Below are 21,873 nucleotides of genomic sequence, written 5' to 3'. Positions count from 1 at the left end.
AGCCCAAACAACAGACCCTAGTGGATCCCAGGCATCTGAGAAACATTGCCCCAGCAGGTCAGGTTCCTCAGAGCCTGGAGGAAAAGAAGAGCAGCTTCTAGACATCTGTGACTGAGGACCACAGCGACCAAACCCCATGTATGCCTAGAGAACTCAGTATCTGTGGCAGGGGCCCACAATCAGCATACCACAGGCTTCTAGGAGAGCTGCCTTCCATGGGCTGAGAGAGAGCATAGCCTGCTCCTGCTGCAGGGATCTGTGGGTAAGCTGTGCTGGCCCACAAGGAAGTGGGAGGGGCACCATTGGCTGCTGCAGTGAATACTACCATGCCTCCTGTGCAAAGCCTCCTGTGCACAAGGCTGAGCAAGGGTGTATTCAGCATTCATCTCTCCCAGTCTGCTGCTAAGGGAAGGGATGTTAACATTGGCCTTGACCTTGCTGGGGAGGATAGAGGAGCCATCTGCTCTCCTTCGAGTCCTTCTTGGCTGCTTCAGTTTTGAAACCTTGATTTAAACTTCTCATTAAACTGAAAGATCTGCAGCTTAAAGGCACAATAAATGGCCACAGTTCTCTGTTAATCAACCGTATCTGCTTTTAACCTGGTCCCTCCTCCTCACCATGATGCTAAGAATTGTGTTTTTCTATACCGTGGTGAGAAAAGAAGGAATAGGACCTCTTTTATTATAAACGATGTCTTGAAGTTTCAAACAGTGACAGAGGTGGTCAGTGAACTGAAAATGAGCAATTTATTAACTTGATTTTTCCCGTCATTAATTTGAAGGTTTATTAGTATTGTTATTGCAGTTCTGTCTTTCGCTATTTGTTCCTCTGCAGATAGGTGTTCAAATCTCTCCAACTTTGCACAGTCCTCTGCTCATGGTAGACTGTTTGGGGTGATTTTTTTTCTATCACATCTTTTTGGGCATTATCACTATGATAATTAATAAAATGACTCATTATTTGCACATTGCTAGATTTCATTTAGTGAGGTTTAAGACATTGTATTTCCCAGGTGAGAGCCCAGTCACTAAAATACTTGCCTTGCAATCATGAAGGCCTGACTTCCATTCCCTGAACCCATGTAAAAAAGGAAAAAAGCCAAGCTTGGTGGCACTCACTTTTTTCTTAGCCCTGGGCAGTGGAGACCGGAGGGTTTGGGGGATTCACTTGTAAGCTGGTCTGTCCTATTTCTTAAGTCTGGAGCCAAAGAGACCCCACCTCAAATAATATACTGTCTTCCACATGTGTGTGCATGCATCCACACATATTCCACATGTGCGTGCTTGCATCCACACATATACCTCACACACGAGCACACAAGGTTATATTTCCCTTGGAAGTTACCTTCCTCCCAGTAACTAAATATGAGCTGCTTCTTAGGAACTCTTGAGGTTCCTTTGGAGTCTGGACCTGATTTTCCTGTCAGGCAAACTTTCCCCTTTTTTGTTGAGATCTGCGAGGACCATAGATTAGCTGAAAACAGTCCTAGCAGTCTGAGGTTATGTTGCATGTGTGCCCTGTGCTGGTATTTAGAAAACAGTCCTAACAGTCTGAGGCTATGTTGCATGTATGCCCTGTGCTGGTATTTAGAAAACAGTCTTAACAGTCTGAGGCTATGTTGCATGTATGCCCAGTGGTGGCTTTGTGTGTGACGACTGCCTCTTCTCTGTTCCTAAGCACATTCTCCCCTCCCTATCATTCTACCGTTGCAGACGCCACTGATAACTGAAAATTGAACCATGCTCTGGCATTCATTTAGGAAACAGGCTCCTCAGATGTCAGAGATATTTCTTTGCAGCTAATGCTGATGGGAGCAGAGTGATTTTTGTTCCAGCCCTTCCATCCCAGCCATCTTACAGAGCCACTTGTCTCCAGGAAGGCTCTATGTGCGTCAACAGAGCCCACCCCCACCACACAGCATCACAACGTGTTCGGACCACAGTTAGCTGGCAATTTCTTGGACTTCGGGTTGCCATGTATCAGTGTGGACATAAACCCGTTGGCAGTTTGAATTGATAAGTGCTCAGCAAGGTGCAATTTCTCACCAGTCCATAAAACAGAAGGGATTTTTGTAGTGAGCTATGACGATGAGATGGCTTTGATGTTATCTTTGCTGATTATCAGGCACCTGCTGGTCTCTGCCAGAGCCCTGGCTTCTCTGAGCTCTGTAACCATTTCCTAAGACTTTCTCAGGGACAAATGTTCAGACCTCTTCTAGTCCGTCCATGGGTTTGCTCTCACCATACTGTCGCCTCCTCTCCGGTGCAGGTACATTTCAGCAGATGGCTCTCAACTCCCTCTTTCCTCCTTTGGTTATTACCCTGACTATAGCAGGCTGAGCCTGCTTGCTCTGAGGCCTGGCCAGACCACTGTATCTGACTCTTGATTGGCACCCAAAGAGATCATGTGTCAGAATCCAAAGCTTCCTTTGTCCCTGCCATGCCATGCCACTGAACTTGTTCTGGATCCCCCCATGATAGACCATTGCGTCCCTTTGGTCTTCATTGTCTTCAGAGGGGGACAATGTTGTCTCCTTTCTCATTGTGATACTTTATGAGTTTGTGACTGGCTTTCGTCTTTCCCAGAACACTCTAGAATATTTTAATTCTCCTTTCCTTCTTTTCATGTATCCATGTGTGTGATATATGCATGCATTCATATGTGTATCTATGTTTTATGTATGGTGACATGCGTGTGTGCATGCATGTATATGTGCATGTGGAGACTCCAGGTTGATGTCAGAAACCTTCCTCAGTTCCCCTCCACCAATCAAGCTCAGGTCTCAAGCTTAGATCTCAGTGCCAAGGTTGGTCTAACTAGCCAGCTTACCAAGGGGATCCTGATTCTAACTTCCAAGGCTCACTATAGAGGAGCCTCTACACCCACAAAGCATTTTATCTGGGTTCTGGTCATCTTAATTCTGGTTGTCTTGCAAGTGTGGCAAGTACTCTAGCTGCTGAGCCATTTCCCAGCTCCTGAATTTTCTTTATTTTTCTTTTTCATGCATCAAAGGAATGTTAGATATGAGCCCAAGAAGAGACATGGCAGACGCAGTGGAGGGGAAAGAAGTGGGGGATAGGGAATGCCGAGCTGGGGCTGTCAGTGAAGACACAATGACAAATAGTTTGTAAGCAATTTATCAAAAATGGGAAAATGGGAGAATTTGGTCTAAATTTTATTCTTCTACCATCACTCACACCACACACAGGTGCGTGCACACACACGCACACACACTCATGCATGCACACACATGCACATACACATACTCACACATGCATGCACACACAAGCATCTTACTCCCACCACTCACATACACATGCACACACACAGACACATACACTCAAGCATGTGTGCATTCTTTTCCCACCTCTCTCTCTCTCTCTCTCTCTCTCTCTCTCTCTCTCTCTCTCTCTCACACACACACACACACACACACACACACACACTCACACACACACACACACACACACACACACACACAGTTGCTATCATGGCATCTGCTTTGTGTTGGCCAGCTCTTCCTGAGCACGGGGCCTGCCCAGGAGTGTGTTGATAAACCCAGTGACACTCCACTGAAGAAAACCGCTTTACCCTCCCCTAGCAGCTGTCCATCACAAAGGGCTTCTTGAGTGGGACTTTGTACTCTTTTCTCTTCTCCATGCTGGAATTTTGTCTGACTCAAACCTGCACTAGAACAACTCCCCAATGACCTCCTGTTCCACCCATAGGTCAATGCATCACGCAGCCCTCACCAGACAAGCTGTTTGCGGTAGGCGGTCAACACAGAGACCCATAAGCAGACAGCTTGCAGGTAGTGAGAAGGCCTGCAGCACTCAGCCATAAACAGGCGTCTTTAGTAAACCTCTTCCACCAGGGTTCAGGGTTCCATGTGGAAGCAGAGGCAGGAAGATCGTAAGAGCGAGAGGCAGTGGAAGACTTTAAGGAGACGGTGCCTTTTATACACGACAGGACTGGTACACATACAAACTCATAGAGATCATGACAGCATGCATAAGAATCCATACGAACTCAGAGACCATGACAGCACACATAAGAATTCATACGAACTCATAGAGACCGTGACAGCATGCATGAGAATCCATACAAACTCAAAGAGACCGTGACAGCACACATAAGAATCCATACGAACACAGAGACCATGACAGCACACATAAGAATCCATATGAACACAGAGACCATGACAACACGCATAAGTATCCATACGAACTCACAGAGACCATGACAACACGCATAAGTATCCATACGAACTCACAGAAACCATGACAACACGCATAAGTATCCATACGAACTCACAGAAACCATGACAACACGCATAAGAATCCATACGAACTCACAGAGACCATGGCAGCACGCATAAGAATCCGATCTTTTATTGCAAAAACTGCATTTCCAGGCAGCTGACTGCTGAATTTGTAAAAGGGTGCCTTTTCTTGGACATTACTCTGGTCTGCATCCAGTTTTTCAGGGCGGATCCATGACCACCATTCAGATGAGTTCAGGTATAGACAACAAAGTCCCACTCATCACAGATAGAGGGGGCTCCTCCCATGGCGATGATATGAGCACCTACGATTAAATTACTGCTGTTTTTCAGCCAGAATATTCCTATTATCTTTTGCAATTTTGAAGCTGTTTTCCCTGTCAGTCAAGGCTATGCCACTCGGCTCTAAGCCTTCTGAGCATGTGCCTGAAGCGGCCACACTCTGCCTGCCTCAGTTCTGGTCTCCGGTGTCCAGTGAGAATTACTTGTCGAAAGATTATCATCTGCCCCTTTTATTGACACTTAAATTATGGCTCTGTCTGAAAGAGCAGAGTGTAATTTTGAAGTTAGTAGCTAGATGTGCTTGTGGGCAAGGAAGCTAAGGTCTTAGAAGACGTGAGACACACAGAGATACAAATTTCACTCTTTTTGTTCACACATTTCAGAGTTGAACAAATCCACAAAATCCTGCCAATTATGTGTCTGGGTTTGACACAGCCCCATAGGTCACCCTGGTCATTCACAGTGAGTGAAATGTAATTCCCCACTGTATGTTTCTAGGCTCAGCTTAGGATGTCTCTTGCGAAAGGTGGGCTGTAACCGCTCTTGGGAAATGTTTCCATTCTATAATGCACTAATGTCAGGTGTTTTTTAAAGAATTCTGTCTCAATTGCAACCCTTGCCGGTTCCAGTTGCTGTCCCGTGGGCACCTGCAGTCCAAATATGTCCTCTCCCACTTCTCACACTTTTGATCTAGGCAGGAAGGCTCCTATTACCTCTGTTGATAATTACAGTGCCTCAAGAGATGGCGTTTTAACAATCAGCTGGAAAATATGTGTTTAAGTTTTTAAATTTTATTTGTGTGAATGCTTTGCCTACATGCGTGTCTGTGTACCACATGCATGCATCATTTATGTAGGTGAGAAGAAGGCATTAAATCCCTTGGAACTGGAGTCATAGATGGTTGTGAGCCACCACATGGGTGCTGGAGATTGAACCACGGTCCTCTGGAAGAACAGTCAGTAACCTCTGTGCCATCTCTCCAACCTCTGAATATAGGTTGGATCACATGCCTGATATGTTAGTTTATTTTCTGTCATCATGATAGATACCACGACCAAAGCTACATGGAAAGAGATTACCACCTCCAGGCACAATCCATCCTTGAGGGAAGTTGCCCATTTAAACCTGACTCAAAAAACAAGCAAACAAAAACAAACATGGAGACATGCTGGTTCTAGGTAACTCACTGACTGATGCTCCGCTGGTTTTATTACACAGCTCACGCCCATGTTCCTAGGTGTGCTAGGTGTGGTGCCACAAACAGTAGGCTTGGACCACCCTCACCAACATCAATCAAGACGTCCCATGGACGTAGAGCAGACTGATATGGGCAGTCCCCAAGAGTTTCCCTCTTCCTATGTGACTCCAGGCTTGGTCAAGGTGAGAATAAAAACTAACTAGCAGCTGATGATGGAAATTTCTCTCTCTTTCTGGAATTCATGAAGGGACCGAAATGGGCGTGTTTTTGTTTTGGTCTGTAAGAGTGCTTCCGCGGCACTTGCCTGCTGGTTACCTTGCATGGTGGCTGAAGCAGCTGGTTCTCCATGTTCATCCACCTGCCCTGATGTGAAAGAAGCCCGGAGTTCACCAACCTGGGGAAGCTTCCTGGAATTGGTTATCAGAACATTGTTAGGTGCTGCTTAAGGCCAACTCTGAAACCACACAGTCAGTTTTCCCAGGCCCAGGGACCACCTTTTGTGGAGTAGCATTTCATTTCTTCTTGGGTTTTAGTTTACTGTATTTATTTTTGTGTGTTAGTATAAATAATATATGTATGTGTGTACCTGTGTGTGAGTATGAATGTGTGTGTGTGTGTGTGTGTGTGTGTGTGTGTCTAGGCCAAGTGATGACCTTAAGTGTTATTCCTCAGGTTTTGTGGCACTGTCTACCTTACATTTTGTTTTTAATATATTTGGAGACAGGGCCTCTATCCCTGACCGAGACCTCCCCTTGCATGTAAGCTAGGCTGATTGGCCAGTGGGCCTCAGGGAGCTGCCCGTTTCCACCTCTCTGGCCCAAGATCACAAGCACACACCACTTTGCCTGACTTTTGTTTCAGGGTGTGTTCAGGGGATCCAGAACAGGTCTTCATGCCTGTAAGGTAAGCTCTTCATTTCCTGAACCATTTCCCAAGCCCAGGTTTCATTTCTACTTCATTTTTATACCATCTGGGCCTACTGCACTCCCGGTAACTAGAACGAAGCTTAAGCTTCAGGTGAACCATCTCTAAGGAGTGTTTTCCAACCCCTGAACCAGTGTTTGTCTGGGCTCTGGAGTCAGCCTTCCATGCAAGCAGACAGCAGTCAGATGTCTTCATTTCAGACGCAGGGTAGTGGGAGGCCACAGATGTGGGCATGGAGGTCAGAGTGTGATGCTCAGATGCCAAGGACAATCTCTGGTAGTTTACGCACATCTTCTCATGGATAGAAACATGTAGTATTGATCCAACTCCAATCATTGTCCTTTCTGTGTCATTACACAAATATTCATCCATGATTTTTGTTTTAAAAATATACGGAGAGGGCAGACATCTTCACAGTGGTGCCAGTTTCTGCCTTCTGCTTCATCAACGCATTCAAAAGCACATGAGATTTGAGGCTGGTGACGTCCCAGGTAAAGGGTACCTCTGCTCAGTCCACTCAGTCCTGATGAGCTTGCCTGTGACTGCTTTGCAGGTCCTCTTTCAGAATTCCATTTAGAGATTTGCACCTAAAGTCGAATTCCACACACAGCAGGCTCATCTGTTTGCATCCAAAAAAGACAGTACAGCAATCTTTGACAATATGCAAAGAAAACAGCTGTCTGCCTGGATTAGAGGCACAGAACTGGAAAGCCAGGACAAAGGTGTCTTATGAGATAGAGCCTGGCTTGGCAGCAGTGGAAGCCATAGGGGAAAAGGCATTATCAGCTGAGGATGACGGGGATAGCTCGCTCTGCTAGGAAAGCATTTTAATCAAAAAGAAGGGGGTAGGGAGGGAGAGGAAAGGCTGAGTTTTGCCTGCTACTTCCGGCTGGGGGGGGGTGCAATGCTATCTGTCATACTGAGGTTTGATTCCAACATTTTGATGAGCAGAGCCTCTTTTTCTTCTGAGCCCTGGGGCGTGTATCCTATTTGCCTGATTTCTTCCTTTCCTCTTTCATGTCAGGCGGTCTGTGGACTAGGATGGGGGAGAGTTACAGACACTCGGTGGACTCCGGGGTGTACATCAGTGAGGCTCTTTTCAGGCTTAACGTGTGTGGCAGCTTTGATTGTATTTGACTGTTCTTCCTACCGAAAACAAAGGAGGTGTCTGCTCGGGCGAGCTCGCATCTGGAAGTTCGGGAGCTCAAGACATAGGTGCGGTTTGTATGACAAGGAACACTTGATACCTGGGAGGGTCAGGGATGGGAGAAAGACTGATGGTTCAAAAGCTGTGGAAATGATTTAAAAAGGGACCCAAAGTAGAGAGAAAGGAATCAGTGACAGCGTAGGAAAACCCTCCTCCTAGTTGCTGCATCTGCCCTGCCCACTGTTTCCGTAGTCAAGTCCTGGGGGAGCCATGCTCTTTCAAGAGATTAAAATGTGTTGTTACATGAAAAGTGGATTGCTGTACTCTGCAGAGGAGAAGATCACACCAAGGGGGCCTTGCCTGCAGCTGGTGGCTGGCAAAGGGTATAGATGCAAAGGAAATATCTCTATGAAGCATCATGGAAGATGTTCCAGTACTCGGGATAGAACCCAGAGCCTGACACTCGGGGCGGAATCCCAGGCAAGGATGCTACTCCTAAGATGTATTTATGGCCCCTTCCAAAACAGCTTTTCATTTAGACAAGGTCTTAAAGTCAAAGTGCTTGGACTGTCCTTGAACTGATCCTCCGGGGTAGCTGGGATCATAGTGCTGCACCTTCAGCCTGGTCTCAAACTGAAGTACTTAGAATGCCAACACTGTGGAGAAGTGGCCGCCCACATCAGAAAGTGAGCAGATAACACAGAAGAAGAAAACGCAAGGGGGGAAAATAACCCACTGTGGTGTGCCTTTGGGTATCCACTATTACCTTAAATCCAGGGTGTCCAGGTGTGTTGCACGCTGGCTGTGACGTATGTGTGAGAAATGAGGGTCACCAATGGAAGCTGAAAGCCCAATTAACAGCTTAAATAATAAGCAAGATTATTCTTCTCTCATCAAAGGGCGTCTGGAGGTCAGTATCTTCCAAGGGGCACTGAGAGTCTCTACAACTGTTCTTTCTTCCTCAGGTTAAGAACTCTCCCCTCTGTGGTCTAACATGGCTGCCCAACATTGGCCATTGCATTCATAGTCCAGTCAGCATAAGGCAGGGGCGGTGGGGAAAAGGATACAAGGAGAAATTTTCCTGTTCATATGGTATCAGCGAGAACATAGTTGTACATCCATACCCCGTGGTCGGGATGCTAGAAGCTCTCTTCTGGATAAGCACACACTCAGTCTCCAATTCAACTTTTTGTATCTAAGAAAAGAGAATAAACAGAGGCTTTAGCAGATGTCACAACATGCACCTGCCCCTGAGGTTCTTGAGCACTTTTGTCCTGGCTGCTGTCTTATGGGGAAGGCTGTGCAGGGTGGGGTGCTGATGGAGGGTGAAGGATGGAAGGGAGGTACCTCTGTTCTGTGGTCCTCCATCTCCTTGGTTTACATCTGTAGAGAAGGGACTTCAATTCATTCCATATGCTCCAAGGGGAGGGACACTCTCAGGATGCTCTCCCCTTCACCCCTAAAGGTTCTGGCATCTTCTTTCTCCTTGCAGTCTCTCCAGTCAAAGCACAGACCACTTCTTTATGTAATGATGTTTCTGTCCTCCCGTCCCTGATGCCGGAGGCGAGGGTAAGATCAGAGGGGCCAGCATTGCAAGTTACCTTAGGAAGTGCTTCATGGCAGGGCACACACACACATCACAGGACTTCTAGGAAACAGAGAAGCTTCCTGGGTGGGGCAGAGCGAGGGTCATCCAAGTGATGGGTCATCTAGCAGGAGCCTTTATGGCTCCTAAGGCATCCTAACTCAGAGCACTAGACAAAGGACAATAAACAAGGCGCCCCTGTGCTTCCTCAGGGAAACCCCCTACATCAGGATCTTAGCGCTGGCTGTAGTGGGGTTCTCACATTTTTGGCCTCTACCTGAGGCCTGTATTCTCCTTCTATCTTGTGTTCCGGCAGTGCACACACTGGCTGAAACTGACCTGCTCAGCAGAGTTCCCAGGAATTGATTCTCCTAGTTCAGCTTCCTCAGTGCAGGGAGGAAAGCAAAGGAGAACACACTAGATGAGCCAGCCAGCTGTCGTCCCTAATAGTAGTGATCCAGTCTGCCTGGTTAAAGCAATGTACACTCACTCAGTCCTTGTCCCTGTATGAACCCAACCCAGATTCCTGTTCATATCATTTTCCCATATAGGGAGGGACCTCAGAGCATGTACAGACCACCCTTTCTTTCCTGGCCACGCTACTTCTGTGTGCATGACTGTAGCTGTTGCTTTCTTCTAAACAAAGGAATAGTTTTGACGAATACTGTGTCCTAAATATAGAGGCAGGAGCTTTAATCTCTGTCACTTCAGAGTATGACTGCCTGGTGACAAGCTCTTGAAAAGTGTGGTTGGGATAAACTCTGGTGGGATGTATGCTTTCAAGAAGAGATCAGGACATGGAGCATCCAGTGGCCTGGCTCTCTGGGGACCCAGGAAGGGCATCTACAAGCCAAGAAGGCAGCAGCATCAAGGGAAACCCACTTTGTCTGAAACCCGAGCTGGGCTTCAAGTTCTAAGGGTGGGGTGTGTGTGGACAATCAATGTTTGTGTCTAAAGCCCGCACACCATTGGGTGTTATTTTGTCCTGTCAGATCTGAAAAATGAGCATGATTAGAAATGAGTTTTGCCTTTCAAGTGCAAAATTATTTTTGAGTGATGTGTAGATTGGATTTTGGGGGACTGGACTTGAGGGACATGCGATCCTGTGATCTTTCTTTTCAATCAGTGCCTCTATAGTTGCACACACTTGGTTAGATAAGAGCACACACACCATTGTGGATGGGGTAGGCGAGGTTACGTAAGCCAGATACAGCTCCATGAGATGGTGGTCACGGGAAGCCCAGAGTAAACTGTCCTTTTCACATGACCAAATTAGGCTCCTCATCCTCCAAAAGCCAAGCCACTCAGCACTGGACAGCAGGTCTCAGGGTACCTCTATTTTAGGACAAAGAATTACTCTCCCTCAGGAAAAGCTGCAAGTACAAAAAGGGGCTCTCCTGGGAAGTGGGGAGCTTGAGGAATGGGGACCCTGCTTTTGTGTGATCTACGGAAAACCACAGAGCAGGAAGTCACCTGCCTGTTGTGGCTGATGCTCGACCTTGCACACTAGTCTCGGCTCGCTGCAGAGACCAGGAAATCGCAATCGTTCACACCAGCTGCCCCCGTGCAGTAAACACAGAGGTGGCTGCAGGGGCCAGCAGGGGCTCTGTGGCTTGTGATCACACCTCCTGCTCAGCTGGGGAATGGCCCTTTCTCATTGCCTCACCAAAGGGACACTTTGGATCTCTGTGTGCCCTATTTTCAGCTTTTAAGAACATTTTGTCGTTTTTTTAAAATGGGGACTTCATAAAATACAGTACTCAGAGTTCAGTGTGAGCTCTGTAATCCCCTTATGTGCATAAATTTCTTATTATTAGTCTCGGTTTTGAGGAAGAAGGTGGCTTTATCTTCTCCAAACTGGCTGTCTTACTGTCTGAGTATGTCTTCATCCATTTCAAGGCTTAAGGAATTAAAGCTCCCAATTCCTGTGTGTTTTCTTTGTCATTTTGACTTTCACTATCCCAAGGGTAAGGTTTGGGTCCTCAGAAAGGAACCCACACTGTGTTCCCTAAGGCTTTGGTAAGAGAGAGGTGTGGATTCAGCTCAGATCCCCCAACTGCTCTGTGTGGACTTGCTTAATTGTATCAAGGGCAACACAAGTCATAGACTAATTCTTTCGAGTTAATATTATAGTTTGAAAGATGCTGGGCATCCCGTGAACCCTGGTATTCACATACCCCGCTTGCAGGGTATGCTTAAGTTAAATTCCTGTTATTTCCTTATGCAGTGCTAAGATTTCAGTCCTTTTATAGTACGCTATGTGCTGCGACTCCCAGCGAAGGGAAACTCCTACTCAGGACAATTATATCCCAATTTACTGCTTATGTACCGACTTCTGATCTACAGGATTAGGCCTTAGGAGGTAATTAGTTTCTGTCAAATAAAGCTCAAACTGCGGAGAGCTGTGATTATGTAAATGGAAGCCTTTCCATGATGTGTGTGCATATACATGGGGTGTATGCAGTGTGGGGTGTGTTAACATGCGTGTGTGTGCATATACGTGGAGGTGGGTGCGTTAAAACTGAAAACTGTGCGTTCATGACTTGCTGCTAGCACCAGGAGATGGTGAAATCATGTTATCATAAACCTAGAAACAAAGCATTCAAGAGGTTTTTTTTCTGAAGGTCAGGGGTGAATATGGGGTATGTGTGTGTGTGCGTGTGTGTATGTGTGTGTTTGTGTAGGCATCAAACTTGGGGTCTTGAATATACTAAGCCTTGCTCCACCTCTGTGCCCCATATACCCCATCTCACAATATACTTTTGAATTCTGCTCTATTTCAAACTCCTCATTCTTCCTTGAGCTAGGGTGGGATCTCGGAAGAGCTCTGCCATGCTCTGGGTGACTTTTCACAGCTGTTAATTTCTAAGGAATTAATGTTCTTATTTGAAGTCTGCTACTTAGATTGTGACTGCAGGGATGGGTTACAGCTCACTAAATTGTCATTTCTAAGCCATGGAGAATTTTGCTGGTGCTTCTCTTCCTTGGGAGGGGATTGGACTGTCCCCTCATCCCTTTCTGGTGGCTTACCTGATAAGCCATCTCTCTCTCTCACACACACATATGATACACATACACCACATCATATACACACACATACCACATACCACACACCACACATACACACACATCATACACCATATACATATCCCACAAACACACCCCCACCCCCTATACCCCACCACACAAACCATGCACACTCACCATGAACACACACACCATACACACATACTGCCCACCTCCCACATCCCACACATGAAAACCATACACACACACACACACACACACACCATACTCCTACACCCCGCACATACATCACAAACATACACACACAGAGACATAATATACAAACGCATAGATGCACACATAGGCACACACGCACAGACATAGACACACACACACACATACACCACAGTTCCCTGTCTGGATTGGCACCTTGCTCTGATTCTGGAACGCTCTAAAATTCTACTTTTTAATGAGCATATTTATCTATTTTCTGCTCTCCTCTGGGAATCAGGAACCCGAGTGTGTTCTCTGCTACACTCCAGTCCTCAGAACAGCGACAGCTCATTGTGTACCCACTGCTAGGAGATAATAAATCCGGGCAAACCGCACCTGGTCAGCCTGGTAGACGTTTGCAGGCTGATTGGTTGAATCGTGTGTTCAGATTGGGAGCTCTGAGGTTGTGATTTCTCCCAGAGCTATGCTAATTACCATATGCAGGAGTCCATCATCCTGGCCTACATCCATGGAGCAGAAATAGTGCGGCATTGCCACATACCCACACAATGTAGAGTAAACCTGGGTTTGGAATGCACTCACCAGGTGATGGTGGGCTAGACACATGGTTATCTCCAATCTTTGTACAACGGGAACAGCAAACATTCCCCATGGTAGCATGTGCATATGTAGAAACCACATATCAGAGGGGCTTGAAAACCCATTAATCCCAGAGTCAGGTGAGGGATCGTCATAGGCTGGGTTGTGATTCTCTCCCACAGCTCAGTTTGAAGCACTGACCTCTTGTACCTTAAAATGTGACTACATGTGGGGACAGAATCTGTAAGGAGGTGACTAGCACTCATCGAGGCCACTAGGGTGAATGGTCATCGGCAGGACTGGGTCCTGTAGGAAGGAGACTGTAAGTGTGCAGTCACAGGGATACTCTTTACCATCCAGGGACACTGTGGGAAGGCAGCTCTCTGAAGGCTAAAAGAGAGGACCCAGGAGAAACGAGCCTTGCTGATACCTGTTTCAGGTTTCTCCAGATGACAGGAAACACGTCTTAACTGTGGTATTCTGCCACAGTGACCCGACTAACATAGGGTACTCATCCAGTCCAGTTGACGGTAGATGGGCAGACCTAAGGACCGCCACTGCCACACCAGGCTTGATGTCTGTTAGAATCCAAGTGTGCAAGCTGAGCTGTGAGTCTTCATAACACTACCAGAGGCTTGAGATACGCTTGGGATTTTCTGCAGTTGGTAGCAGTTCCGTAACTTTGTAAATGAGATTGCCTTTCTTTCCTTCGCCATCAAAAGGTTTATATAAGAAAACCCATGGAAACACATGAGGGAGAACCTAGTTTAGGACCAATAAACAAAGACTCTGGCTAGAATGTGGTCTTTTGACAGGGTTACTGGAATGCTGCCATGACAAGGCCAGACACATTTGCAGAGCTACTACCTGCCCGGATTTCTGCAAGATGAAGCTGCATTTCAGGAAAGCAGCATCAGAAATATCTGTGGTGGAGTGAAGTATAAAGCTGACTGGGACTGTTACTTTCTAAGTGGACCTTAGAGGGTAGAACAGAAGCACAAGACATCCTGGCACTCAGGGAGAGTAGTTTCTTCATGACGCTTGTGACATTTGCAGGTTTCTGTGACATGTTGTGCTAGTTTGATAAAGTCTCTATTTAGAGGGAAAGGCTTAATTGGCTGGGGTCATTTTCCAAGCTTTATGTTCTTTGGTCTGTGTGTCTGTCAGTCTGTATGTGTGTGTCCCTATTGTCCCCATATGAAAGAGAGAGGAAGAGAGGACATGCATTGTGATAGGTAGACAGATATATGATGGATAAATGATGAATAGATAGATGGAAAGACAGATGGACGAATGGATAGAAAGATAAATGAATGGAATGGTGGGTGGGTGGGTGGATGGATGGACAGATAGGTGAAGTGATGGATGGATGGAATGATGGACAAATGGCTGAATTAATGGGCACATGGACAGACAAATAGACAAAATAAATAAATGACAGAAATTGGAGATAGATAGACAGACAGACAGACAGACAGACAGACAGATAGACAGACCATAGGTAGATAGATAATGCCCAGGTAGATGTTGTAATAGTTAATGTCAGTTGTCCAGCCTGGTAAATTTTGATTTCTACTTCCTGTGAGACAAGGTCTTCTAAGTGATAAACTCAAGAGTAGAAGTCTGTGGGGTTGGTGGGGATCATGGTCCATTGCTCACAGGAGACATTGTGGCTATGGGAGCCTTTGTTTTCTTGAGCAAATGGCCAGGAAGTCAGTGCTGCTTTCATTCTCTGATGGAGCTGCGAACTTTTACACAGAGTCTGCTGAGTGGTGTGGACATGCCCTTACTCATGACCACTCTGTGATCAGATTCAGCATTTTATTACCCATGCAGAAGGAAATGACATTCTTCCAGAACTCCAAATAATGTCTGTGCAATCCTAGGCTGGAGTGTTGTGGAAAAATACTGCTAGTTCGGAGTGATAAAAAGCCACCTTTGGAGGTGACTCGTGTAGGGTATTTCCAATTCAGGCATCAGAATCCTAAATAAAAGTGTCAGGTAGGGTCCACCCAGACCGGATCCAGACCTTCAGATATCTTTATGAGACAGTCAATAGAGATAAAAGGAGAGGGTTGCGCTGCCAGGTGGGAAGCACGATGGCACTTTGTACTTGATGCTAAAACAGACATACCACCCTCTCATGGAAAGAACAGCTGTCCAGAGAGACCCCTGCCATTCAAGGTCCTCCTAGCTATGGTGGCTGGGGTGGGCCCCTCTGCAGTGTCCAGTCTCTCTATATCCCCTGGCCTGTGAGTTGTGACCAGCGCTGGGTGGCACGAATGGTTGGTCCTTTACCGACTGTGTTTTGAATATGTTTTCCGTAGTTCGAATCACACAGCTGGGGCATTTCTGTAGCAAGCTAGACATACTTAGCTGCCTAGGCTGACCATGAAGCATCCATGATGGCACATGTCTGTTTTTCTCTGAATTAGTGCACAAGTAACCTGTGAATCACACCAGTAAGTAGATGCAGAGACCCCAGGGCTTAAATGCCTCCTGCTTGCCTGTACCCTCTCTCTCTGCCCCTGCATCCCTGGGCACATATAGCCAAAGGCTTTCTACATTACAGTTTAACTTGGAATAAGGTTTGATCTGCACAGCTGGTAGCCAGGGAAGGAAGTGATTTGACTTCCAGTTCAAAAAAGGAAATCCAGAGCTGTGTTAGCTACAGACCTACCTTGGGGTAACGGGGGATAGAGACAATCCTTAATGTCACTCTGATCTAAACTTCTGTTGTGTGGTAATCTTACACGGGAAGATGCAAATGAGCATCTGTTCACCCCAGGACCACAAAGACAGACCAAAGAAAACATGTCCACCCAAGTGTAGCTTTGTCAACCAGCGTCTCCTGCATTTGCTGCAGAGGCATGCATGAGGGCTTGCATACAGCAGCATGGGTGACTCAGAGGCAGCTGCATCATCAAAAAGCCCACTCAGCGTGAGTGACAACCCATGAAAACCATATTCCTGCCAGACAGCTCCATGGAAGAGCCTTCCTGCCCTAGAAACTGTTTTCTGCCGTTATAAGTTTGGGGAGGGGCCTGGTGAGCTTTGTGATCTGCACTGGTTTCTGAGTCTCCCTGCCTCCTTCCTGGGGAAATTTCTCGGTTTGGAGGGATTAGCCGTTCATCACTCCGTGACACTGGAGGGTAGAAAAAGAAATCATTTCATGTCTATATTTTAACAAAAAGGAAAACCAAGAACCAAGGCAGTTAAAAAACCTTCCCCTGGGTCACAGCAAATGAAGCATCCCCTAATCTTACTCTGAGCTCCACATCCCTAGTGCCCCCCAAGAGGGTCTGACTGGTGTGGAGAGCTAAGGGCACTGAGGGAACAAATGCATGTGTTTTGTTTATTCTCTAGCCAGATGACAGTGGCAGCCAGTGTCTAGCATGGGGTAGAGTTGAGAAATCAGCACACAGTTCCCCTTATCAGCGGGGATGATTAGACTGCTTTATCCTCACCCAGGCCTTCTCTGCTGTACCCTCTTCCAGGTCCCAGGCCCTCAGGTCAGTGATGGGAGGTAACACCCATGCCTTCTTGATCCTTCTTTGGGTATCTGTGTCTGCATGGCTGTACCCGGTTTTCTCTACCTCTTCTCTGAGGTCCTTCCTATGCCATCCTCCCGTGGCCACATCCCTGTCTTTACATCTTCCATCATCTGTGAATCGTGCACTTCTGGTGGCCCCACCGTGGCTTTAACCACACACTTCTTAGCCACACTTCCTTAGAGACCCATTGTGAATCCATGATAGAGGTGGGAGGTGAGAATGAGGATCCACTGGCCAATAGAAATTACCTATTGGAGGGCATGCTAGTGTCTTAGACCTCACGCTAGAAGTGTGTGCTCACTTGATAGAGTTGTTCACAACCAGCAGCTGCTAATTGAACACCCATTTGGTGTCAGGCCTTAGGAGAGCTGCTGGAACAAGATAAAAAGAGCCCCTTCCTTCCCAGGCTCACACCCTGGAAAAGGGGGTGGCAATAAAGACAAACCAGGGATGGAAAGAAAGAATTAGAGTAATGGAATTAATGATGGATAATAAAGGCTACAGGGGGTTACAATGCAGGCATGTGCGTGTGTGTATGTGTACACGCACACATATAGTGTGTTTTCAATGAATATCATATATGTAGAAACAAACCCTAGGGTCTTTGGCCTTCCTGTCTACAATATTGAGAGAGTCTATGACATCAAAAGCAAAAACAGAGTGAGCCCTAAGTTCTGCTCTGGCATGAAGGGAGGTTCTCCTCAGAGTCACCCTGCTTCTGAGCTGTCATCATCACTCAGGACACTCAAAGGGGACCTTGGGAGGTTCCAAAGATGGAAGAGGCTCTGGAGATGGGACCCAGGTGTGATACTCCCCAACTTCTGTGGCCCTCTCTGCTGTTGCTGATTGGTTCTCAGAGCTGGCCTGTCCTGGCTGTCAGAACCCCATCCAACCATTGCAAAACCTTCACTGGTACCAACTCTTTGCTCTCAGATCGGATGAACTGTCTGTCTTCCTCCTTTTCTTTCCATCACTCTGGTCCCTGGTACATGAAACTCATGACTTCTTCTGTGACAATGTAGACTTGCCCTGAGGGAAGGCAAGGCTCTGAAGTAAACAGAAAGTGACAAGCCCTTAAATATCAGAAGTTGCTTTGGAAAGCATTGTAATATTTCTCAGATGTGGGTGGGATCAATAAATCACTTTTGGTGGGAGATATTAGTTTAAGATGTAATTGTAAAATTGATTTTTATGACCTGTCCTACTGCTGCATCTTGGATTCCCTAAGTATACCTATTTCTCTGTATCTTCATTTATCATTTGTCAAAACATAAAATTATTGTTTTTCCCCATTATTACAAAAGAGAGAAGATGGATCAGGCTTTCAAAATCGGTGGGCTGCAGAAACATTTTTAATCTGAAAAAAAAAAAAACTCTCCCAACCTCCCTTGAGCTGCAACTAATTTCCCCCATTGCCATGACTTTGCAATGGATGTCGGGTCTCCTCTTGGAGGGAAGGATCTGACATATAATACTCTTGTGAGAAATAGCAACTCACAGAACAGAGGCAGACAGTGTCAACGTTAGTCCAGAGTTAGGATTCCTGCATATCTGTCATTCTTATCTTTTAGTTTAATTTCATATTTCTCATCATCTGCTTGGGTTGCAGGCAATTCCTGTATTTCCTGTGGCCCTGCCCTCCATATTCACTGCAGTGTGGATCAATATGCCAATGACTCCTTGACCCTGAGGAATGTAGCCAAAGCCTTCCACCATCTTCTCTGCCACATGGATCGTGAAGGATGCCCCTCAATATTTCCTGTACAATGCACTCTTAAGTCTCAGCTCCTGCAGTCATGGCAGTGAGTTAAAAAGAAAAGTGAATTGATTTAGGTCACAAACCCATCACACTAACAAGGCTTACAAGGCCAGAGGCAGATCACTCGCTCCCAGATGGAAGAGTGCCCGGACTGCTCTAGGCAGAACCTGCTTAGTCTCTAAGAAAATTGAGAGGAGCCTGCTTAAGGATCTGCAATGGAAATGTCATGCCAATGGCATGTGAAACAAGTGTGGGTTCTCCTGCATATCTCTCATCAATCATCTATCTACTACCTACTGTCTGTCTATCTGTCATTACCTGTCATCTATCTATCTATCTATCTATCTATCTATCTATCTCTATCTCTATCTATCATCTATCTATCTATCTATCTATCTATCTATCATCTATATCTATCTATCATCTATCTGTCATCTATCACCCATCTATCTTCCATCTACCTATCTAGCTGTCATCTTTCTATCGATAATCTATCTTACCTATTTTCTATATATCTATTATTTATCTATTATCTATATTTATCATCTGTCATTTCTATTATCTCCTCCCCTTCACACTCTGTTTTATCTAGTTAGTCTCTCTGCTCCATATGCAAGTCCGGAGTGGTAGGGAGGCTTTTGCATAGGTTCAGGGAAGGTGGGAGCTGCTGCTGTCTCTAGTGTCAGGAGCCAATTTCCTCCTAGGATTATTACAGGAACCATCACCCTGGGGAATCTGCAGAGAACTCCACACCCTTAATTGTGTTAGGAATCGTTCTATTGACAGAGCCTACCCCACACCCAAATTGGCTGTTTATGGAGAGCTATCTGTTCGCGGAACCCACCCCACATTCCAAACTATCTAAAGATCTAGGTGTGTAAACTCATGACTTCTTGGCCTACAGTGACCTGACCGAAGATAACCTCCTGCCTACGTGACCAACGAGGACCATGTGACCAACGTGAACCACGCAGCAAGAGCCCAGGCTCCTGTGCCCACCCCCAACTCCTTACCTTATATAAGCTGTACCCCATCTCTAATAAATGGAGGCTCTGACAAACTTAGCATGGCCTCCTTCTTCTCTCTCAGCTCATATCTTACAGACAGTGCCTCTCTAGGACCCTGGAATAACTGAACTGCTAGGTGGGTTACTAACCCTAGACTAAGTAACCCACCAAGGCAATCAACACTCTAGCTTGCATTAACCTTAGTTCCTTTTGACTACCTTCTCTGTAGTTAAGAATTTTTGTCTCAACTTAACTTTCTTTTAAAAAGGAATAACAACCTGGCCTTTTCCTAGGATTAACAAATGAGCAATCTGGCCCTTATGGGCAACTTCCATTCAACTACCTAAGAAGTCACCTGATGTGGGATTCTCCTGTGTATGCCGTGAATGTGTTTTATTGGTTAATAAAGAAGCAGCTTCGGCACTATGGCAGCACAGAATAGAATAAGGTGGGAATTCCAAGCAGAGATAGAGAAAAGAAGGTGGAGTCAGGGAGATGCCAAAGGAGACAGATACCCAACAACCTTACCAGTAAACCACGAACCTCATGGTAAAATACACAGAATAATAGTAATGGGTTAATTTAAGATGTAAGAGTTAGTTGATAAAAAGCCTAAGCTAATAGGTCAAGAAATGCTGTAATTAATACAGTTTCTGTGTGATTATTTGGGGTCTGGGTAGCTGGGAAATGAACAAGCTGTCTCTGCTTACAGTCTCCCTGAGTCTGGGCTGGGGCCCTAGTGTCTATATTCAAAAACAACAAGAAATGATTCTTTTGATGAGTCCAATGTCCAGCCTTCATTGGGTTGGAGTATATAAAAAGATGCCCCCTCTCCTTTCTCTGGCAAGAGGATTTTGCTTACTTATTTTTACTTCTGATCCCCTCTTAGGAAGTTCCCAGCACAAAGGCACCATCACCTTAAGTTGTCACTTAGTACTGGCTTGTCAGTGTGAGCCATCTGGCATCTCTGCCTTAATAGACACGCCACCCAACTTGCCTTGCAGGATCACACTGTATGATTTATGGAAGTGTGATATCTTATGGCGATGGTCAAATAGCGTCATTTAGTTATGAATATTACCACTGCTGGAGCCTGGAAAACAATGAGCAAATTCACTAGCAACACGAGGATCTAAAACATCATCCTGCCAGCTCTGAACACGGTGACCCTCAGCTAGCATTACAGAAACTGTCAAGACCGTGTCAGTGACTTTCACCCTCCTGCCCAAGGGTGGAGTTCAGATAGTCAGAGCTCTGCAGATTCCGAGTGTCTGGAACTTTCCACCATGCTTCCCAGGATTTTGCTTTTCAAACAGGGCCCTGTCTTGGGGTAGGTGAACGAGTACCTGAGGGTACACTGTGGTAGGCCACCAGCCTCACACATCTAGACTGCTGCCTGTGCTTCTGTTTTCAGCTAGGTGGTCACCTGATATCTCTGTTTTGTTTTGTTTTGTGATGCAGATGGGCAGAAGAAAGTCCAAGAAGAATTTGACATCGACATGGATGCACCAGAGACAGAGCGTGCGGCTGTGGCCATTCAGTCTCAGTTCAGAAAATTCCAGAAGAAAAAGGCCGGATCACAGTCTTAGTGGGGAAGCTGCTTCCTAGGCAATCCGAAGACACCAAGTTCAACCACCATCCATCAAGAGACGAAAAGAACAAGACCCTAGAGAGGCGTCATCCGCACAGCATACACCCCGCTGCAAACCTGACATGCATGTACAGAAACCCATAGTATTTATGCCCCTATAGGAAGGTGTACACAATGAAATTGTGAGTAGCTTAATCAGGTTCTCTCCATTACAATTCCTCTGCAACTCTTTTCCTTGATGTTGTAATAAAAAGGAGGTGAGATGAGTGACTCACGTGTCCGCCTTTATTTTTCCCATTAGACGAGGCCGGGAAAGTGTTCCTAAGGTTAAAGGCAACTACCAGCCTGGCGTCTCTTGTATTCTTCAAGCTTAGAGGTGTAACCAAGTGACTTGTGACGGTGGAGTTATTCATCCTCAACCTGGCAATGCCTGTCTTGTTAATAGGGTGCTAACTGCCAACAGGGTGTGGCTGGATTTTCTTAGCATGGAAGAATAGTCTGTCCCCTCGACTGTCCGAGATTCAGAGTTTATAACCCACAAGGTTATGGGAGGGCCGTGCATCTGTGGCTAGAATGTCACCCACATGCGCTCAGCAAGTGCATTTTAGATCTACAAAGAGTTGCCTCAAGCCACCAGGGCCATTTTTGTACCTGTGTAGCTCCAAGCAGCAAACACATGCTCCAGGCTCCTCAGTGCTCATGCTGTTTTGTTACTGGTTAACTTC

The 21,873-nt window shown here is 46.1% G+C and overlaps 1 protein-coding gene across 1 annotated transcript in view; it reads left to right on the top strand.

Moving 5' to 3' along the window:
• Pcp4 (Purkinje cell protein 4) overlaps nucleotides 1-21,418 on the top strand; it is a 59,467-nt gene extending 38,049 nt beyond the window's left edge. The window contains exon 3 of the mRNA XM_041673283.1: nucleotides 21,019-21,418. Coding sequence (XP_041529217.1) covers nucleotides 21,019-21,146 — 128 coding nt within the window. The 3' untranslated portion in view covers nucleotides 21,147-21,418. The remainder of the gene's footprint in view (nucleotides 1-21,018) is intronic.
• The last annotated feature ends 455 nt before the right edge of the window (nucleotides 21,419-21,873 follow it).

The sequence above is a fragment of the Microtus oregoni genome, unplaced genomic scaffold, assembly GCF_018167655.1.
Source record: "Microtus oregoni isolate MIOR12 unplaced genomic scaffold, Mior012 000023F_ref0000262, whole genome shotgun sequence".
Classification (NCBI taxonomy): domain Eukaryota; kingdom Metazoa; phylum Chordata; class Mammalia; order Rodentia; family Cricetidae; genus Microtus; species Microtus oregoni.
Note: the sequence above shows the minus strand (reverse complement) of the source record. Positions and strands in the feature narration are given on the sequence as shown.